General features: G+C 43.7%; 4 protein-coding genes across 6 annotated transcripts; 1 reads left to right on the top strand and 3 right to left on the bottom strand.

Annotated features, from left to right (window-relative positions):
* On the top strand, window positions 306–3738 carry LOC8073855 (zinc-finger homeodomain protein 7). Of its 2 annotated transcripts, XM_021458658.1 has the most exons (2): window positions 306–1235; window positions 1338–3738. In XM_021458658.1, exons 1-2 carry the CDS (start codon window positions 1062–1064, stop codon window positions 2382–2384), a joined length of 1221 nt encoding a protein of 406 aa, XP_021314333.1. In that variant the 5' UTR covers window positions 306–1061; the 3' UTR covers window positions 2385–3738. The 2 variants fall into 2 exon arrangements, with proteins under 2 accessions (XP_021314333.1, XP_002452677.1); XM_002452632.2 differs by having other exon boundaries at window positions 309–3738.
* LOC8073856 (ATPase family AAA domain-containing protein 3) lies at window positions 6416–11284 on the bottom strand. 2 transcript variants are annotated; one of them, XM_021459381.1, is made up of 8 exons: window positions 10865–11073; window positions 10692–10787; window positions 10054–10164; window positions 9641–9950; window positions 8750–8840; window positions 8308–8617; window positions 7857–8005; window positions 6416–7361 (listed from the first exon to the last, which is right to left on the bottom strand). In XM_021459381.1, the coding sequence occupies exons 2-8, from the start codon at window positions 10773–10775 to the stop codon at window positions 6857–6859; spliced, it is 1560 nt and encodes a 519-aa protein (XP_021315056.1). In that variant the 5' UTR covers window positions 10776–10787; window positions 10865–11073; the 3' UTR covers window positions 6416–6856. The 2 variants fall into 2 exon arrangements, with proteins under 2 accessions (XP_021315056.1, XP_002454418.1); XM_002454373.2 differs by having other exon boundaries at window positions 6420–7361; window positions 10870–11284.
* Window positions 11462–14471, bottom strand: LOC8073157 (chromatin modification-related protein MEAF6). Its single transcript, XM_002454374.2, has 6 exons — window positions 14187–14471; window positions 12884–12984; window positions 12338–12407; window positions 12197–12218; window positions 11950–12007; window positions 11462–11795 (listed from the first exon to the last, which is right to left on the bottom strand). The coding sequence occupies exons 1-6, from the start codon at window positions 14343–14345 to the stop codon at window positions 11699–11701; spliced, it is 507 nt and encodes a 168-aa protein (XP_002454419.1). The 5' UTR covers window positions 14346–14471; the 3' UTR covers window positions 11462–11698.
* Window positions 16944–19786, bottom strand: LOC8073158 (protein RADIALIS-like 3). The gene is made up of 2 exons (XM_002454375.2): window positions 18538–19786; window positions 16944–17174 (listed from the first exon to the last, which is right to left on the bottom strand). The coding sequence occupies exons 1-2, from the start codon at window positions 18804–18806 to the stop codon at window positions 17150–17152; spliced, it is 294 nt and encodes a 97-aa protein (XP_002454420.1). The 5' UTR covers window positions 18807–19786; the 3' UTR covers window positions 16944–17149.

Raw genomic sequence — 21502 nt, forward strand, 5'->3', positions numbered from 1 at the left:
CTGCATGTTGTCATAATTTTTGAAAGAAAAACAGGGCAGGGTCATATTTTACCATACGTACAGGTACATTGGCGGTACTGGTACTATCAGCTACAAGTTCAGAGGGGGGGCGTAAATGCAGCAAGATGTGCGAGGCAGTAGGAGACACGCATGGATGTACTTGGAGTCAATGGGGTTATACCACACAGCTGCACTTATTGCGGTGTGGTAGTAGGTCACTGGCACTGCCACAACTTGGGAGCTAAAACAGGAGCCGTGGCGAGTGCAATTAAGCAAAACTAAGCTAGGGCAGCGGAGAGAGATCAGAGGGGGAAATGACAATGGGCAATGGCCATGGCCATGGAGGAGAGGTGGTGGTGGCAGGTCTGTAGGCCATAGTGCAGGTGTGGGAGGGGGTGAAACATGGCCCCCTGTCGGTGGGCATGGGCTTCTCCTCCCTCACCACCCGCAAGTCACTCTCACCATTGCCTTGTGTGTCATTGTGTGGGGGAATGCTAGACTAGCTAGACTCATTCAAACATAGGCGCAAGCCTAGCTACTCATATCTCCTCTTCTTCCCCCCTCCTCCCTCTCTCCCTTTGCTGTTGTTCCCTTCTTCCTCCTTGGTCTCGATCCTTTACAAGGGGTGCATGCATAGACGATGGATGATGGATAGAAAAGATGGATATGTTTTCCCTCTAGCTAGCTAGCTCTTCTATCTATCTCTCTCAAGGAAACATTCCCCACTTTGTGCCAAAACTGTTATTGCGATTGCTATGGTTAAGTGTATTTTTATCACTCCCTTGTAATCTAGCTTAGCTTTACCAAGCAATATAATCCCCACCACCATCTTCTCCTTCCCCCTTGAGGCCAACACCATCCTCCTCCTCCCTCTATTTCTTCCCAAAACCTACAAGTAGCGCACACAGCGACAACACCAACACAGCCTCGCAAGGCAAGAGAAAGCAAAGCTAGGAGGGAAAGAAAGGAAGAAAGAAATCCTTTTCCTAGCTCGCTCTAAAGAGACCACCAAACCCTGGAGCTCTAGCTCAGCCTCCCAGCCTAGCTCGGTAGCCGAAGCCATGGAGTACAAGAGATCATCGCATGTGGAGGAGGAAGAGGAGGAGGATGAGGAGGAGGAAGAAGAAGACGAGGAAGAAGAGGAGGAAGAGGACGAGGAGGCGAGAAGCCATCGCTACACCACGGCGGCGGCGGCGGCGGCACCAGTGGGTGCTCCACAGCAGCAGCAGCAGCAGGTGCACGCCCAAGCTCTTGGCCTCGGCTCGCACCCCTCCCTGATGGACTCTGCCGCCTTCTCGAGGCCGCTCTTGCCTCCCAACTCATCTCTGGTGACGCAGCCACCGCTGCCTCCACCAGGCTTCCTGCCGGCTCACCGCCAGCCGCCGCATCAGCTCCATCCGAGGAAAGTGGAGAGGGACAGGGACAGAGCCGCGGGAGCGCAGCAGCAGCCCCAGGTCCGGCGCCACCAAGAACCAGCGAGGAATGGCGTTCTCGGCGGTGGCGGTGGCGGTGGCGGCGGCGCCGCGCCCCCATCGGCGGCCTCTACCCTCGGCCTCGTGTCCGTGGGGCCCGTGGTGGAGGCGGCCCAGTGGAGGTACCGGGAGTGCCTGCGGAACCACGCGGCGCGGCTTGGCGCGCACGTGCTCGACGGCTGCTGCGAGTTCATGCCGTCCGGGAGCGACGGGGCCGCGGCGCTGGCCTGCGCCGCCTGCTGCTGCCACCGCAGCTTCCACCGGCGCGAGGCGATCCCCGGGGGCGTCGCTGCCGCGGTGGCGGTATCGCCATCGCCGGTGACCCCCACCGCCGGCGCCGGCGCCAACTCCTCCCGTGTCATGCCGCTGCTCCTGGCCCCGCCGCACATGCACACGCGCCCGCCGCACGTCCCGGCGTCCCCGGCGTCCGCGCCCGCCGCGCTGACCGAGTCGTCGAGCGAGGAGCTGCGCGTCCCCGCGCCGGCGCACCCGGCCGCGCCGGCGACGACGCACCCGCCCCACGCGCAGGTGGCCGTAGGGGGCTCGGCCTCCGCTCCCCCGGCGCCGAGCAAGAAGCGTTTCCGGACCAAGTTCACGGCGGAGCAGAAGGACCGCATGCGCGAGTTCGCGCACCGCGTCGGCTGGCGCATCCACAAGCCCGACGCCGACGCCGTGGACGCCTTCTGCGCGCAGGTCGGCGTCTCCCGGCGCGTCCTCAAGGTGTGGATGCACAACAACAAACACCTCGCCAGGATCCCGCCCTCGCCCCCATCCTCCCACCAGCCGCCGCCGCTGCTGCCGCCTCACCACCACGACCACCACCCACCTCCACCTCCACCTCCGCACCACATCCACCATCACCACCCGCCTCCGCCGCCGCCGCCGCCGCCACAGCAGCAGCATGATGCATGAGCGAGTACCGAGTAGCCGCAGAGCAATGCCAGAGGACCAGACGATGCCATTAGCTTATTAATTAGCTCCTTTATTTATCCTTCTTCTTCTTCTTCTTCTTCTTCTTCTTCTTCTTCTTCTTCCCTGGTAATTTCAGTGACATCCCGGTTGTTGAGAAGTTGACTCATCATGCAGCAGGTAGGAGGGATTAATATGATTATGTGACCTAATCTCATCTCAGCCATGCTTCCAGTGTTCCGTCGTCCTCGTTGCTTTCTTGGATTACCTCCATTATTAGGTTATTAGCGTCAATGGCGCTTGCATTGACATCCATTACACTTCTTTCTTATGTTAATAACCTAATAATGTTCACTGTGTTAGTTTTAGGGCTTTCTCTCTCCCTCGTACGTCCTCTCTCTCAGTCTTTGATACAGAGATAGAGATGGTGCATGCGCAGCTGTGTTTGTGTGTGCAGTGTCGTACCAGTGCTGCTGCAACCCTGCATTGCCATTGCCATTGCTTGATGCAATGCTCTCTTGGGCGCCTCCTCCTTTTGACTTTGCTTTTTGGGGGCTTGTTGGATTCCTTTTGGCAGGGCAGCCGCTCCGGGGAGTCCAGAGAGCATTGTGCCGTGCTCTGTATGCAATTGCATTGGCATTGCATGCATTGGGGTTTGGTTTTTGGTTTGGTTGGGTTTGGTGAGGGGCCCTTTTTGCTGCGAGGGGAATGTACTTAGGCATGGGGCTTTGTCATTTGGTGTGCAAAGTACCATTAGGAGGGGTCATTAAAGCAGGGTTCCTGGCTTCTAAGCCTATCTCCCACCAGTTGCTTTCTGTCCTCTCCTGAGGGTGTGTGTCCTCTTCTGCTGGGCTTGCAGCCGAAACCCCTTTCTTAAGGGCTTTTGCAGCCTTTTTTGAGGGGCAATTTTGCTTGAGCTGCTTCTACATCTACTGGCCTTCTGCCAAAGCTCTAGTGTAGGTACAGTAGCGAGTGTAGCATGCACCGGGAGTAGAGGTTTTTTTTTTCCTGGCCCCATCACTGCCTTTGGCCACAACCACAAGTCCACAAGTGCACAGCATTACTGTTAGTCTGTTACTGTAGCTGGAGTTGGGGGGCCTGGTGGGCTTCGGCCAGAATGCTGGTGTGTGTGCCATGTGAGTGTGAACTGCTGTGTCAGGAACTCAAAAGAGAGAGAAAGAAGCCCTGTGTTGTATTTGAGTGTATGCTGGATTCATGTATTATGGGTATGCAGCAGGGTGAATGATGATATGTGAATTGTCGGCAGCTGGAGGCTTGGATCGGAGCCATCCAAGCATTGTTGTGTCGATCTGATGTGTTATGTTAAGGAGAAAAAGGTGTGTTGTTGCCTTGTTGGTATCGACGTCTCATCTCATTTAGTCGTTTTATGTCACCAGCACAAGCATAACAACAGCAGCAAAATGATAGGGCAATTTGTAGGGAGAGTAGGGTTGGTGGAATTGGATATTTCCATTGATTCCTAGGCTGGTATATATAGGCCTTGTTTAGTTCCAAAATATTTTGCAAAATCGACACTGTAGCTCTTTCGTTTGTATTTGACAAATATTGTCCAATCATGGACTAACTAGGCTCAAAAGATTCGTCTCGTCAATTTCGACCAAACTGTGCAATTAGTTTTTATTTTTATTTATATTTAATACTTCATGCATGTGTCTAAAGATTCGATGTGACGAGAAATTTGAAAAATTTTGCAAAATTTTTTGGGAAGTAAACAAGGCCATAGAGTTTACATGATTTGGGGATCAAGTCTGTATGAGATCTTGATCCTAGCGAACTCTATTCTAGTCATAATTAATATACCATAATATCCCTTGTACTCATAGAGGGAACGCTGCAGACAATGAGATTGTAGAAGAAGCCAAAAGTGGAAGATGACAATCTAACATCCCTTCACAATCTAGACGGTCGATACATCGCACATGTTGTGGCTACATATGAAAACCAACAAGTAGCTCAAGCAAGACGACTGCTATTTGTGCTGATGTCGAGATAACCGAGCGTGAGATTGAAGTAGCCATGGTCCAAAATATCATGTTGGAGATAGTCACAGTCAGGTTGCCAATCTCAAGGCGGATGCACATGAAACCACAGGCGCAAAAGAGGTGCCATGGTGATGACAGAAACACGTCGAGGCAGTTGTCATGGAAGGGGGGCGATGATGTGTCGGTCAAGACCGTCAAGGATGTGGATGAAAACAATGTTGCGATCGAGATAGATGGGATGAAAACGAGAAGATTGATGCAGTCAAGCCACATGGACGAAGCATGTGTTGAGGTGTTAGTCTCAGAAACACGTATGAAATAAAGAGCAATGCACTCGTGTTGTTAATACTAAATATTCAAGGTAGAGGGCTCCAACCATATGCCAGTGTCTAAGGTGGCAGCAGAGGGGCTCCACCACAATTGCGGTGCATAGAACAATAGGGGAGAAGGTAGGAAAGAAATTATGTGTGTTGGACGAAGAAGAAGCAGTGTGGGTGTAGACACTTCTACCCAAATGCAAGCAATGTGGGCAGCCATTTTTGCTCGAAGGCGAGCAGTCCTAACACAAGGTATGGCAACAGAAGCGCTCGATGTCAGCGATGGAGATTTGATCCACATGATGAAGATTAGATATACATAAGTACACAAGAGATTGCACAACATAGTTGTCAATGCACGAGGACAACAATGAAGATGCGATAGTGAGGGAACACATCGGTGGTAGTGTTACAACTCAAGGAGACGACACAACGATAGCCCTGTTGTTTGGAAAAGATGCACGTCTTTATGAGAACCAGGTATATCATGTACCAGCAGTCCATTAGACCGAGTACCTGTAGGGCGGGATGATGATGGAAAAGGTTGGCAGAGGCATTCCACTATGTGGTGGCGATGTTGTACATGTACGAATACGAGTAGATGTGACTGAGAAGCAATGCAAAAAGACGTCCTCTCGATATCATGTGCCCAGCCCCTATAGGGTCAAGGATGTAGAGGCTGGTGTAGTCGACCAATAACGGCTGGATCAATAGGATCTGTCGTCTAAACAGTGACACTGCCTGAGTAGATATTAATCTCTCCGGGGGCGCATGGTGTGGAAGCTAGCTAGCGACAGCTAAAATTAATATTTGCGTTTAGCCTCTAGAGAGGTATATATAAATTTTGATTTGAGTCTCTAGAGCTATATATATATAATTTACATAACTTAGGGGTCAACCCAGTACATGGGACCGTAATCACAATTAACTCTATCCTAATCATAATATATTGTACATTAACACATTTACTCTTGATTCTGAATTCTGAAATTGGTGTTTGTGTCTAGTTCTGAATCGAGAGTATTGCAGTAGTACAGATAAGATTTGTGTGATGTATCTCTAAAAATTGTGCTCATGCCCTTGTTTAATGCATTCAGGATTTCGAATAACATTGGATGAACTAGAACCTCACTTTTTTTATATGCGAGCAGCAGCAGCCGCCACGCAGGGCAACAAAAACTACAAAATGCACAAACACAACCCTAAACCCTAAATAAATAAGGGGGCCCAATCTACAGGTACTGTGTACTTTGCAATAGCTCACCTTTTGTGGTTCCAAAAGCGAGATTTTCAGATGACGTTACTGATATACAGTGATGTGCGTGAACGTGAGTGACCATGCTTATTATTCGACCGGAGACTGCATCATTTACCCGAACCATCATTGATCTAGCATGGGGACCAGCACTGGGTCGCACTATTGTGTTCGTCACTTGTCTACGTAGTAAAAAAAAAGACTTCCTTTTTTTTGTGGGATCAGTACAGAAGAAAATAGAGTGGCAGTCATTTAAAAAAAAGAAAAGAAACAAGCTCATTAGAAACTTCTTTGCTCAAATTCCTGTTTTTCACAATGTTCATTCTCAACACTTGCACTTTATTTTATGCTCTGAATCTAAGGTCCACATTGTTCTGAGCTCAGATGAGCGAAGCAAATGCATTGGTGTAGCATGAGACGGTTTCAGTAAGTGGGCATGACACGAGGCAGCGATGAAAGTTCAGAAAGGAAAATCGCTTGCAACCAATCAATTAAAAAACGGACAAGTTCAACAATTATCACCTAATTCCCCGCAAAAAAAACAATTATCACCTAAATAATTTGACCCTTTTCTTTGGCATAAATAAGTCGTACAGATGCTACCAAGAATGGGGCACGAGAGACTAGGAAAAAGTTAAAACACGGTGCAAACCTACTAAATGAGTAAACTAAATTCAGTTGACCAGGCCTGTATGGATGTCCATCCGGGACCAACCCTTGCTGCAGGCAAGGCACATGGAACAAAAGTGGTGGTAATAGACCCTCCGTCTACAAAATGTCCTGCGGGATCCAAAACATGCATACACTACTACTTAAAGTCAGTGGGAGGTGATTGTCACTCACCACCAAACCCAATCTCTACTTGAAACCTGTGGCTTCCAGGTAAATATTTCTTATTGATCAAACCATACCCTCGGAAGCAAGCTTGATGCGTTGGTGATGCTCAGTCACTTTGTAGTCAACTACCTCCGAAAATAACTGTGGATCCAATATACAGTCAGGCCGGCCATAAACAGCAGCTTGCACACTAGCCACGAGCTTCGCAATCTCCCTCCCAGAGAAGCCATCGATCTTCCTTGCAGCTTTCCTGAGCAAATCATCGCTTATGCCATTCACCTGAATCTTCCGCTGCTGCTTCTTAAATAATGCACCCCAAGAAGATCCTTTGCCCTCTTCCTTGAGTATATATTGGTTCAAGTATAGCTTGAGCAGTTGAAACCTCTCCTCCTCTCCGGGCAGGGGGAACTCTATGACTTCATCAATGCGGTCAGTGATAGCAGCATCAAGGTCACCCGGTCTGTTTGTTGCCAGGACAAGGACAATGTCCCTGGACTGGTCGCCAGTTCGAAACAATAATGCATTGAGAGCACTCCGCTGAGCTTCGCTCATATGGGTACTGTTACGCCTGGTACATTGGTAAATAAAAACAAGTGATTAGAGATAGATGGAACCTGTGGAGCTTCTTGTACTAGTGGTACCAACCATTCAATGCAAACACATTTACAGCTTTGCTATGATTTTTATATCAATGGGCTCGGATGCACTAGCTGAAGGAGAAGGGGATTTTTCTTCAATACTGAATCATTTCTTATCTTAATTCATATAGGAGAGAGATGAGCCCATATAGATTGGATGGTGAAAGAGTATGGGTGAGAACAGAAAACTGTAATGCTCCTGCAAGACCACACAGTACAAATTAAGGTGCTGCTTGGCTATGATTAAGCCAGGGTCAACTTAAGCATTAATTGAACTAAAAAATTGCCAGGCTTGTTAAACCAGGTTGAATTTATTTTAAGATTCAAAATTAGTTTAATTCAAGATCAAGTGCTTAAGTTCAGTTTTGTTCAACTAATCATAACATTATCAAGTAGCATCAGGCATATAATTTTAGAAAACTTACTCGCACAAGAATGCATCAGCTTCATCAATGAAAACCAGCATGCCTTTCTTGGACTTCTTAGCCCAGTCAAATATTTGATGGATCTTGGTAACAGCCTCTGATCCTAAGGGTGCAACATCTCCTCCCGTCATCATGGCATAATCCAGGCCCTGTCATGTCAGGGATGTAAGGGTGCAAGTAGTATTGGATACCAGGACCCATAAAACATTCGAACTGATTATACTAATTACCAAACTTGTGTCCCCCACTAGTCCCATTTCGAAAGAGGAAGAAGATAATCCAATTAGTAAACATAACAAAAATACAGAATCTAACAACTTCCATAGACCACCAACATCTCTATTATCGTTTTAAGTCTCAAAGTGACAAGGAAAAACAGGTTGTTTCAGGGGACTAGCATGTTCCTATGGATGGAGGATGGTGCAAGAAAAAATAGATCCACAGAACTTACAGATTTGCGAGCCATCTCCCTGGCTACTAAAGTTTTCCCAGTTCCAGGAGGTCCATAGAACAGCATGTTGCGGAAAGGTGCACCGTGAGACTTTGTATTTGCAGTTGCTCGTGCAAGATGTTCAATCCTCCGCTTGAGTGAAGGGTGCAGAATAACGTTCTCAAAGCCTGCTCCCCCCGACAAAGATGCTGAGCTAGGTTTGAGTAACCTAGACATTGGTAGTGGGAACTTTGGCATAGATGATTCACGGATCAGCGAAGGCTGACCCAAGATTCTATTGATGTAACTCCATGTAACCCTGGCACCTTCCCTGAAAAATGAAAATAGAAAACAATAAAACTTAGAAGTCTCTATTATTGTGTGTGAAAATGTAATAGGTACAGGTAGGATTTGCTAATGTCTTGAGTCTATGAACTCTAAAAATAAAATTAGGGAGGCAAACCTAGTAGTATAAACTCCAGCAGCCAGTGCAGTAACTCCTCCAATACCCATTATTAGTTTGCTCCTATCAGTTAACAGCGCTTTGAATCCACCTACAAGTCCACATGAGAAACAAGGATCATAACCAGTGCAAATAAGAAATTAATATAGTTTAGCGTTATTTTAGTACTAGAGTTGTTTATAAGAAGAATGGCTTTGATCCTTGTCTGTAATTCAGCATAAAATTACCAAATACGGTTTCAGAAAATATGATGCAATAGTATTGACAAGAGTCACAAGACCAAAGTGCATATGCACTTGCAAATTACAAGACTTAAATACTAGCACTCTGTTCAACTAAGTGTGAAGAAACATTCAAAAAAAACTTTTAAATTTCCTATATCAACTAGTCCTGCTCCAAATTGTAAGTTGTTCTGGACTTTTTAGATATACTCCCTCCGTTTCAAATTATAAGTCATTCCAAGAAACTTGAAGAGTCAAAGCATTTTCAAGTTTGACAAAAAATATAGAGAGAAATATAAAGAATTATGTCATAAAATAGGTACACTATAAAAATATAACTAACAAAGAATCTAATGATACTTGGTTGGTACAAAAAATGTTATTATTTTGCTATATAAATTTGGTCAAACTTGAAAAACTTTGACTCTCCAAGATTCTTGGAATGACATAATTTGAGACGGAGGGAGTACATAGCTATGTATCTAGAAAAGCAAGACTGACTTACAGTTTGGAACGGAGGGAGTATTTTTTTAAAAAAAAAGATCAGCAGACATGTATTTGTCCAACTAGACCAAATTATAGGTTTATCCTTTTTTTTTATTGCCCGGACATTCTAGTGAGAGTGGTAGATTAACTTCATAAAAATTGCTAATGAAAAAGGCATTGAAACCTTCAATGTGCGAAAAGGTTGTATTTATTGCAGAGAGCCACTTTTCCTTTTCACCCTTCATACGTTCCAACATCATTCTTTTTGTAACTTCTTCTGATTCCTTCTCTTCATGAACGCGAGCATTTGCTTCTGCTAAAGCTTTAGCTCTGTTTAATTCCTGATCTATTTCAGCCTTTTCCTTCTCAGTCCGTATCATTTCTTCCAAAATCTTCTGTTCTGTTCCACGCCTAGCTTCTTCTCTCCTGAGGGCAGATGCCTCTTGCATCTTCACAAGTTCAGCATCCTGTCTCCTTTGTGCAGCATGCTCTGTCTGCCAAAATGGGTATGCTTGATTAAATTGTCTGTTAGCCTCATAGCAGCAGCACCATTATAGGAGGTAGCTAAATGAATTATAAAAATAGACTCTTCAATACCTGCATTCTTTTTCTAGCTAATTCATCCTCATAGCGTAATGCTTGAGCTTTTGCCTGAGCTTCTTGTTGCAAACTATTTCTGTAATCTTCAGCTTTTTTCTGCATCCTCTCCTGCAGATCAGATATTAAGGATCACTGGACGAACATAAGTTCACTGCCGGCCATACCAAAGAACCACAATAGTTGAATGCACGCGCACGTGCACACAGAGAGATGGAGAAGTTGAAAGACTCTTAACACATCACCAAAGTTCTACAGCTCTAACTTTTCATGTTGATCAGTTGTTCATTTTATAAGCTGTGGACTTGTGGACTTCTAAATTTGTAGTTACTTGCTACCCACAAAGGTCAGCCAGAGTTGTTTTGCACGTCCACTGTTTTGATGAAGCCCACAATATTTCAAGTTTTGACATCTCACTGTAAAGTTAATATGCTTTACTGATTCCAATTATAACGCTAACCCCAATCTTATGCAGTTGCCACAAAGTAAAGCAAGGAAGTTAGGCAGGCTGTTAGGCAAATAAGGTACTTGAGAGGTTCAGGTCGCGTGAGCAACCAATCTCCACACGCAGCCGACGTCCTGGCTGCAATACTAACATCATTTGTATCAACAAAAGGGACAAGGCGTCAGGAGCTCACCATGTCCCTAAGCCTCTCGTGGACAGCGTGTAGGACCTTCTCGGCCTCCAGCTCAGTGAGGCGCGTCTCCTCCTGCTTCCGCATCAGCTCAAACACCTGCAGCCGAGCAACAACATGAACAGCAACACGTCAGGAGGGGCAGACCCCGTTATGTGGCGCAAAAGGGCGGGCACCTTGCCTGCTTGGCGAGCGGTGAGTTGTTGATCTGCCGCAGCGCTCGGGCCATGCGCTCCAGGGTCTCCGGGTCGCGGCCGAACGCGGAGGCTCCCAAATTGTCCTCGTCGCCTGGATTCGACGGTGGGGACTGGCGGCGGAAGAGCCCGTCGGCGTAGGCGACGTTGGTGAGCGACGCCATTGCAGCGGCCGCGCCGGCGACAGCCGACGCCGCCCTACCCGGCGAGCGCAGGCGGAGGCGGCGCAGCATGACGAGGGAGGCGTACGGGCCCAGGGTTTATGGCAGTGCGCCGTGGGGAATAGAGACGCGAGGAGGCGAGAGGAGGAAGAAGGGGGCTGCGCTGCGAAGGCCGAAGGGGTTTCTCCGCTAGCTTCTGGCTAAACCCTCCGCTTTCTTTCTTCTTTTCCAAGAGTCCGGAGTCCAGCTTGACCTGGGCCTGCCGACAAACCTGTATTCAGGACCAGTTTAGGCCTTGCCTGGCAAGACCCAACACAGGCCCATCAACATGAGGCAATGACAAACTGGGTCTTACCAAACCAGGCCTTTACACGCTAAAAAGATTCAATGATGCAATGGAGATATATTAACTCGGAAATTCAGGGGGGGAAAACTACTGTCTGAGAGCAAAGTTTGCATAAAATTTTAACAATCTGGTTAACTTTCATCGACCTATGTTACAAATCTGAAGAGGTGGAGGAGGAAACCAAGATGCAAGCAAGTAAAACAAACGAGTTGGAGCTGCAAGAGAAGGGAGGCAATACATAAAGAATCATGTGCGGCTATAGGCTAAATTGAAGTTAATCCGCTAAAGTAACCCTACAACATGGAGGAGTTAGTAGTCATCTTCGTCGTCCAGGTCTGGATCATTCGACGGCCGTAGTCTCTTGCCATCTCGCCCACCAGGGCGCCCTCCCTTCTTCGGTTTGCCTCTGTTGAAAAATACGCAGCGACTCAGAACCAAGCATCAACACCATGAACCAAAAGTTCAAGTCGCAAGAACTAAGACAAACTTCTTCACTCTAATGGCTCAAGTGTTTAGTGAACTTCATAAAATCGCTGCAGAAATTGTAACTGAAAACTTACTGCCCATTTGCAGGGGTGCTCCCACCCTTTGAACGACCTGCTCCATACTCTCTTCCATCTGCCAGGATTATACAAGTATGACAGATCAGGTAATACTCAATACCTGTTCATGCAGAATATGAAAAGATTGCTTCGCAGGTAAATTAATGTCCAGAGAAATAACATTGCCCAAATCAAAATTGAATGTGCTTTCTTTGGCACCATGGAATTAAATTTCAACCAAGAAGGAAATGTAAGAAAAGCTTACCATCTCGTCCTTGTTCATCAACCTGTATATGCACAGGAAAACGGAGCAGAAATTAACAAACTCTAAACTTTGGAAAGCCATAGGAAAAGAATAATTTGAAGCCGTGTGCTATTCAGCAACATTTAGCAGTAATGCTCGTACCGCTGGAGAAGTAACTGATGATAGAGAGAATAACCTCTCGTCTGCCTGAAATTTCCGAGAGCGCTTAAGGCTGAAATCAGTCAGAAGCCATCATGAATGTTCTATGTGATCAGCATTCATGAACTGACTCTAAAATGCCAAATAAAAAAAAAAGAACATTTTCCTCTGCAGAATAATCGCATCACACCATAATCTCAAATGGACAATCATCACCATAGTCTAATTATATTTCCAAATATAAAGCTCTCATGCTGAGTTTGCTGACCCTACACACAGTAGGTAAAGGAACTGGCATGACAAGACATAACAAGAGCATAAAAGGATTCCTTGCACACAATTTTCCTCCAATAGATAGATTATACATGACCCATGCTGATATATAAAGTTCTAAGGACAGGTCTCAATCATACAGTTAATGCCATCAAGGAACAGATACATTGAAATGTCAAAAACATTGATACTATATGCCAAAAAATAATAAAGATCTCGAGATATTGATTGCATCAGTTACTCAATAACAAAATAATGAAAACTTAGGTGTCTTACTTAGAGCTGTTTTTTGAGGATGACAAAAAAGATTCGAAACCCTTCAGCACACTTCCAAATTGATTAGACTCTTGTAGGTAGGTGGTCTCCATATCATAAACCTGGGGTTGTCATTATCATTAGTTCAACAAAAATACTAAAAGCATGGAGAGTAAACTTTAATTTTCTCTGGTTGCTTAATTTTTGCTCATATCTAAAGAACAAATGATGTTTTTTTTTCAATTTTGCTAAAGACAATTGCCCATCTAGATATTACTGGTCTAACAAATAAAAGCACACTTTAAAACGGAAGTTTACAAATATTTGAACATAGTTGGATGCTCCTCAGGTGTATAAATTTAACTTTAAGTCAACTTTACTACAAGCAGGTGACACTACAGATATTCTGCTGTCTCTAGAACATAGGATTAACAACTGCTAATTTGGTTAAAAAATGATCAACCTCCAGTACTGTGCTTCCTCAGTTGAATTGAAAGGCTTCAAACAAGGGCAATATGTATCCTTCCCTTTTATGAAACAAGAAAGGTTACCCTCTTTGCTAAATCAGCTATTCAATTGATTCGATCATTTTGGACAAAAACATAAGATTCAAAACTAAAGTATATTTAGAGCTATGTGAGAAAGCATACTGGAATACAGCTTAACTAATTATTCTGGCCATCATATAAGTGGAATACATCTTTTATTATTTTTGTAGTCTGATAATCAGCAAATGCAATTTTTTAGCATCAAGTGTTTCATATCACTTGAACTTGAGTGATTATAGCAAAGATAAGAGCATCAACAAAAATTCTGTTCACCAATCTAGATTCTTGATTTAGTCCGATAGCAGACTTTGCTCACTGTGTCGGTACCTCCACCGAAATGAAGTCACAGTTTACTTCCATCCTCTCCTATGGATACTATATTCTTTAGGATTGAAGGCCACGATGGCCCTGTGCATGTGCAATAACATCAGGGTTAAATGTAGCTGTTCTGGTGCATAAAAAACTGTAGTTGTTCTGAAACTTTGTTTTTCACTAGGATCTGTATTGTTCTTGAGCCAAAACACGCATTTTAGGACAAATTTTGGTTGCCACATACATCTGTGAGTCGAATTCTACGACCTTTCAGCGCCTCAAATAAAAATGTCCACCAACAGTTCTCCCAGAGAGGGAGCGGGGTTTCATATCTTTGACAACGGCAAGTCCAGTGAAGGACCCGAAGAAAGATCGCAGCTTTTGAACAACATACGCGCCCACCGACACAAACCCTAACCGAAAAGGGATCCGGGAGGGACAGTCGGAGGTGGAGAAGACCTAACCTGGCGCTCGATGGAGCGGAGCTCCTCCTGGAGCTTGGCGCGCTTGCTCATGAGAGCCGAGAGCATCGCCGTGGGGTTTGGCGCCGGCGGAGCAGGCGAGGGCGCGGAGCCCGAGGCTGCCTTGTGCGCGCCGCTCCCTCCTCCGCCCCCCGAATCCATGGCCACCGTTTCTAGGGTTTGAGTTCGCGTCCGCCTGTCCGGGATGTTGGGTTTCGGCTCGGATGTTGTACGGTTACAGGCGGGTCGTTGACAATCGACCACGTCGCGCGCGAATCCTCGACTCGAGCGAGACCCTTTTTTTTTCAGAAGTGAAATTGCGTTGGAAATGTTCCGAGATGGTGCTAGATGGTAGATACAATGAATTTTTGGGAGGAACTTGCTCTTGTTAATTCTGTCCTCTATTTAAACACTAAATTTTGGAGCCAAAAATGGAAATAAAAAGTTAGAGATCATCTGTGCAAATTTACATGTGGCGTGGAGGGACCGAATTTGTATTGTATTTAATGGATAAAAATATTAATTAAAATCATTTGCATACCATTGAATGGGTATTTTCCCTAGCTACAATGGTCAAATCATTTTCTATATAAAAGAAAGTTTATTTGCTTCTACAGTTCATTTGCATACCATTAAATCATTTTCTAGACCAAGATCAACAATAAAGAAAGTTTATTTGCTTCTTCAGTTTTTGATCGATCTATCCCGAACCATCCTTGACTAGCCGGACTCAATAGTAATTGGAGCATGATGTCTCCTTGATCACTCCAACACCAGTCTCACACATACTTGCCATGAAAGAGACATCGGTGTTCATTTCTGTCCATCCAGTGGATGTTAAAGGTGGACTATTTAAACACTAAATTTTCTATATAACGTGGAAGCTTGTCACGGGGTTGCACTATGTTTGACTTTTATGGATGAAACAGATCACTTTTTCTTGTAATATATGGTAATACCTTATTGTTTTATTAGGTGTTCCACAGAGTCTCCCACAGGCTTAGGAGAGAATGGATCGGTTCAGTAATTAATGTGGCATCTAACTAATGGGTTTATGTTGTTGCGAACCGATCATGCTTTCCATAAGAGAGGCAGCACAAGAGTCTTTTGACTCGAAAGATTTGTTCAAAGGTAGTAGCAATCAGCTCGAGACCATGGGACAAACTATTCCTCATTTGGTAAATCCTAATAATGATGTCATGTAAGAGTTATCTCTATTTAAGCTTATCTCTATATCCCCTTGCCTGAATATCTTAAATAATCATAAGACCACAAGCTTCCTTCTTTAGCATGAAGATAAAGAGGAGTCCATTTATCTTTGTGCTCTCTTCACCCACTGCCAGCTTGTCCATCCATGGCAAAACCTTTTTTTAAGGTTTTATGGGGTTTTGTGTTGTTGGGTTTCGAACGAGCTTATCAAAACTAGAGGAAGGCAAACTCGATGGTTGTTGTGCTTACAGGGTTGGGCAATGCGTGCCACTGACTAGGTAGGTGGCAGTGGACAATTGTTAGCACAAGAATGGTTTGAGAAGACAAAGAACGATAAAGATATGGGGTTTGTGGGTAGTGATGGAAGGTGAGGTGGTAGTGTTGATAGCGCTAGAGGTCGAGGCCGCTCGGTAGGCAGAACAGGGGCAACAAATCAGGGTTGAGAAGAAGGTGTAGAGGGGATGTACCTGGTTTACACTAAAAGAAGAGTGCTCCCAACATAGAAATTATATACTAAATTTTAGGTTCAAATCTCTCCTATCCAGCTATCATCGTCAGAGCGTCAAACTGAGGCCTTTATCGGGAGTAAGACCTCGATCACCCAGTTCTAGATTATAATCTTTATCCTTAAATTATAGAATATAGGCTTTATCTTAATTTTTGAAGAGTGCATCAATGGAGACAGACCGTAAATGGTGACAAACAAAGGCGTGTGACTTTTTTTTTCTAAACGAATAGGTATATAACCTAGTTTTGTCCTAATTTAACATCTATCATGATGGATCCAATAATACTAATCATCATAATTTTGTAATTATATCCTATTATTAGATTGGTTAAACCATACAATTTAACTTAGGATAAAGTAATGGTTATATTTAAGGGCCAAGGGAACACAACATTTTCCTAAATTTTAGATGGGAATCGAACCTTGCCTAATCTCGCGCACCAAGCTGGTAGCTGGCAGTCGATACGGCACAACCAGTACGTCCAACAATTGCAAGTTGAGACTAGTCGGCCAAACTTGCGCAACATAAACAGAAAACGCTGCCTTAACCCAAATTGATGATATTCATGTTCAGGATAACATTTCTTTCATCAATCATGGAGGCAATGTCTGTCTCTCTGAATGCTCCAATGTATTTCCTATTCATTTTTCTGTCTTCAGAGACTGTACCGAGTGGATATGCACAACACAACACATACTCACGTATTGCCTTTTGAGCCGCTACGTTAACCACCTGGCGAAGGATCATGTGGGTCTCTGTTGCCGCTGCTCTGGGACCAGCCTGCACAGTTTGATGCCCTGGTCAGTTATCCTTTTGCGGATCGCCCAGTCACTTGTCCAAAGATGAGCAGTTTTTCCTTATCATACAACTGTTTAGTACTTGGCCCTGAGTTTGGAGCTATATGCCAAAGCCTGTCCACGTTATCACGTCAGTCAGCAGAATCAGCAAACAATGGCGACAAACGGAACGTGTGTCGCTTCATGACTCAACCAACATCACAGGCAACAGGCATGCCCGAATTGGGGATTGGAGCAAAAGACAGTTACCACACAACCACAGATTTATTTCACCATAGCATAACACAACGCTACCAGGTAGCAGATTACACAGCAAACCGGACATACACTTGGATGGAAGCCACCAAATAGCATAGTTAACATCTTTAGAGAGCGCACCAATCATGTTATTAGTTTTCTGGACCAATTGCTGCTTCACGCTCTAGAGATATAAGCTCTTACAAGATCACATTCACTGCGGTTTGGGGTGCCTCATCCTGAAATAAGAAACCACAACGGGTCACTGTTATCGTTGGCTGAATATTGGAAACATGTGAAAGCTAAATTCGGTATGCACTCTCATGCAACACAACGGAAAACCCACTAGTGCCTGTAACCTGTCATAAGGCGAACACCTTTAATAAAGGTATAGTAGTTGGGTTCTGTAAGATGCAGAACTTTACGCGAATATGCACAAGGTTAAGGCATGGGGAATGGGAGGAAAAGGCTACTTCTAGAAAAATAATACCTTGGACTGATATTCTAGTGTTGCCTACTTGTTTCACAGAGAAATATTGATTTGGGTGCTCAGCTTTACAGAAGTTTAGTGGTAGCAGCACAAACTACTAATGGTTATCGCTTGCAGAAAAGAATTTCCAGGCCAGTACTAAGGTGATCAGGTAGTATTTAGATCGGCAACTGCAGAGGTGTACTGGAGTCTATCCAATATTTCCCAAGATAACTAATGTATAAACTGAGACTAAATTGGAGCAGATAACAGCTATAACTATCCACTTCAAATGAATGGTGTTGTCAACCAGTATTTAGCTGTACTTGTCATTTATAGTGTATCCTCCATTTACTTGAATTTGCATGTTGCCAAGCAAATCTGGTGATCGACAGCTAAATAATGGAGAAAAGAACAAATGGTAAACTCCAATTAAAATAATGTCTAAATCGCAAAGAACAACTAGAAGAGCGAGCAAAAAATCACATCGCAACCTGTAAATAATCCTTATAAACAAGGTCCATACTATATAGACAAGTTCATATAAGGGATTATCCTAAGATGAAACATGACAACTGCAGTATAGTCTATATAGACAAGTTCATAAAAAGAAGGGAAAATCTTTTTCCAAAAAAAAAGAAGGGAAACACATATTTTTGCTACCATGCATTTCTGATTAGCAAACTAATAACCACATTAAATGTTAAGAAATAAGTTAATGCAGCAAATCTTAATAACCATGGTTTTGACTTAAACTTTTGGAAAGCATATGACAATGATAGTCAAGACTGGGCCCATGCATACACACAGTTTAAAAGGTGAGTAACGGGGGGGGGGGGGGGGGGGGGGGGGGGGGCAGAAGGGACAGAAGGAACAAGCTAGAAAAAGGCATGTTGAAGATTAGAGGGAGAGAGATAACCTAGGTGGACAATGGAACAAAGAAAGTAATGAACATTAAGCCAAAAATAGTTTCAAACTCAAGTGTCTGCATCAAGAAAACAAAAGCAACACTTCTACTGCACGTGTGCCAAAGGCTAGCCTGCTAAACAGCATAGTAAGAAAATATGCGATGCAATGCCATGATGCATAGATGGAGCAGCGATGTAGAAGCAATGCGTACTCTACTCTACTACCTCTTGTCATCATTGTTCCTGCCACAAGAATTGCTGCTGCTTCCACTACCACTGGAGTTGCTGGAGTGGGATCCTTGACCGCCTTCTCCAGATTCAATTTGCTGCACATCCCTCTTCAGCCATCTGTAGTGCCTCTTCACATCCTCAGCTGTCTTTCCACAGCCAACTGCTCGTGCAATATTGTGCCAGCGGTCTGGTGTGTCCTTGTCATATACTGCCAGCGCCCTCTCGAAAAGCTTGTTTTGACTATCGGTCCAGGATGAACTCATTATTTTTCCTCCCTCTTGTTCTCTTTACTCAGCAAGAGAAAACACCTAAGAGAGATGCAGGGCCAGCAGTGACTGCTGCTTGTGTCTGTTTGGATCAAAGAGTGAGGGCAATGGTGCTCTTTATATAGAGGGGAGCATCGAATAATACCCAGTAGAGGTGGGGGTGAATTATATCAACAGTACAGAACAAGTTGACAAGTCTATATAGGAGAAAGCCATATGAGAAAGAGCAAGAGGTTTCATTGCTCCATTAATTCCTCACGTATTACAACTTGTTGGGAGGAATAACCAGAACCTCAGGTTTGCTGGGGAAGATGACAAACTTTTTATTTCTTTTCTTCACGTCCAATCTTCATAAAGATTCTCTTGTGCAGTCCATAAGAGGTGGGTCAGTCTTCATTATTACCTTCAGTTCTCTTTCTTTCATATCGATCAGAACCCTTTAACTAATATGATACCAAACTCAGTAGAAGTTAACAGACATTAACATATGCCTATGTGGCCTTTCCTTAATTAGAGAAAGAGGAGCTTTTATTGGGCCAGAAAGAATAGGGTTACTTATTCAAAGCATTTACAAGAACTGATGGACAGAGAACGAAGATATGAAAAAATGGATATAATAACATTCTCTGCTCAACGGATAAATTGGGCCCAATAATTAGAAATCCATCTCAATCATCAGCCCCTTTCAGTGTTATGTTGACAAATTGGATATTTTATTCAGCAATGTATCGGTAGATAGAACTTTATTGGACACAGGCCTCAAGAGAAGATGGAAGTCTAGAATTCTAGCCTTCTGAGATCTAAACAACACTATTCTTCATGAAAAAACTTGACCAAAATTTAAGAATATAGCACGCATCATTTTTTTCAAATGGTTAAACCCTTCTAGTTTCTCCAAAATGTTTGCTGTTACATATTTATTCTGTAAGTTGAGCACAGCATTTGGTTGAACTTGTATACAGACTACAGTGAAGTTACACTGTCTATTGATCTTCATTATTATGTAGAATAACTCTCTCAAAAACAACATTATTCCAGAACTTGTATCTCAACAAAATTACTAATAAATGTTTCTGGCTTAAAGTTACTTTAAATTATTGATATTTCAGTACAAAACCAAATACAAAGAGGCTACGTGGCATGGCAGTAACTCCTGTAGTGTTGGAGTTGGACGGTATAAGTTCAAATGTAGTCACTTACAATTACACTTCAAACAAAAAGCAAATAAAGAAAAGATGATTCGTTAGTGACATGATTAGAAGACACAATGGGGCTATTTTGTGTTACCTTGATAGCAATGGATGCATCTTTACTAGTACATGTAGAAACATCACTCTTCTTTCAGATTTTGATATTCCCTATATACTGAAACAGCACTAAGGAAAAGATGCTCCAACAAGGCAATTAACATTTAGTAAAAAGTGACAATTCTTTGTAGGAATCATCGAAACATTTGTTTGTCCTATCCTCATTTCGAAAGAGAACCTTGTGTATTTCTCCAAATTGATCTCGTGATTTCAAGTAAGAACGTAGTGCTACAAAATACTTTGCCAGGATCCACACGTTTGACTGTGAACACATCTGGAGCTTTAGAAAGGGATCTGTGATGAATAAAACAAATTGAGTAATCATGACAATAGAGAGTTCATACCTAGATTTTCCCCTGAATGTACGGAATGCTAGTACTGCTTTACATCAATCACGTCAGAACAAAACTAAAGGACATTGAACATTTGCAGATCGCCCATGGATACTTTCTCATCATTCTGACTGGACTTGTTGGGGTGCTGCTGGGAGCAAGCCCCACCACGAAAAACTGTAGGATCCTGAATCAACTTGAATTTAGTTCTACAAGTCTAGTTTTTAGAAAAAATTGACTCAAATATTCATTTGACTCTATTATTGTACCATACCTCTAACAGGCCAAAGCAACTGAATTCTGCTATTTCAATCTCGGGAAGACAGTATTGGGTTCCAATTAATTTGTGTTACTTACAAAAGTTAGAAATATGTTGCTCCTTGATGCAAGGTTTGTTTTAACTGAAGACACAAGGTTGACCACACCATCATCCTGCACCATAATATGAACAGAAAAACAATATAAAATGGATACAAACATCAAAAGTTATGGTCAAACGAACCTAATGCAAAATGCAGCAACGATACAAACATTAAAAGTTATGGTCAAATGAACTTAACCAAAAGGCAGCAGTGTTTGGATGCAAATAGAAGGATCTGTGGGAGGATTTACAGGGGGAATGGTATATCCTAACTTTCTGATATTCTGATACTCTCGAAAGGACTGAATAGACAGATTTCTCCGAGCAAGTGTGCATTTCTCTAGGAATAAGCATGGAATGTATGTGACAGTGATGTCATAATAATAGAAGAATCATCTATATTGCATCTGAAAGATTGGATTCTGAACGCGGATGTGAACTTTTAAAGGCAGGGAACCTCACAGGAAAACGAAAGTTGATAAATGGTCTGTGGCCTAGGAGGTAAAGAATGATGCCCAGATAAGATATGATAAAACCACTGTGGGAGGAGGTGACGAAATAATAGATAGAAAAGGAATAAGATCCAGCCGATCTTCGGAACCCGATGTTCCACTTACAGAATACTACAATACAAGTGGACCAACTTTTGCAGACAGGAAATTGAATTGGCAATTTGGCATATGGCTTGGACAA

This window comes from Sorghum bicolor, chromosome 4 (genome assembly GCF_000003195.3).
Source record: "Sorghum bicolor cultivar BTx623 chromosome 4, Sorghum_bicolor_NCBIv3, whole genome shotgun sequence".
Classification (NCBI taxonomy): Eukaryota; Viridiplantae; Streptophyta; class Magnoliopsida; order Poales; family Poaceae; genus Sorghum; species Sorghum bicolor.

Excerpts from the sequence above, each read along its gene's own strand:
- LOC8073855 (XM_002452632.2), top strand. The coding sequence starts at position 1,062 with ATGGAGTACAAGAGATCATCGCATGTGGAGGAGGAAGAGGAGGAGGAT.
- LOC8073856 (XM_002454373.2), bottom strand. The coding sequence starts at position 11,115 with ATGCTGCGCCGCCTCCGCCTGCGCTCGCCGGGTAGGGCGGCGTCGGCT. Across the intron at positions 10,788-10,869 it reads ACTCACCGCTCGCCAAGCAG|GTGTTTGAGCTGATGCGGAA; the intron begins GCAAGGTGCCCG and ends GCTCGGCTGCAG. Across the intron at positions 10,165-10,691 it reads ACGAGAGGCTTAGGGACATG|GAGAGGATGCAGAAAAAAGC; the intron begins GTGAGCTCCTGA and ends TCTGATCTGCAG.
- LOC8073157 (XM_002454374.2), bottom strand. The coding sequence starts at position 14,345 with ATGGATTCGGGGGGCGGAGGAGGGAGCGGCGCGCACAAGGCAGCCTCG. Across the intron at positions 12,985-14,186 it reads TCCGCTCCATCGAGCGCCAG|GTTTATGATATGGAGACCAC; the intron begins GTTAGGTCTTCT and ends TGACAACCCCAG. Across the intron at positions 11,796-11,949 it reads AGCACCCCTGCAAATGGGCA|AGGCAAACCGAAGAAGGGAG; the intron begins GTAAGTTTTCAG and ends ATTTTTCAACAG.
- LOC8073158 (XM_002454375.2), bottom strand. The coding sequence starts at position 18,806 with ATGAGTTCATCCTGGACCGATAGTCAAAACAAGCTTTTCGAGAGGGCG. Across the intron at positions 17,175-18,537 it reads AGGAACAATGATGACAAGAG|GATGAGGCACCCCAAACCGC; the intron begins GTAGTAGAGTAG and ends TTCTTATTTCAG.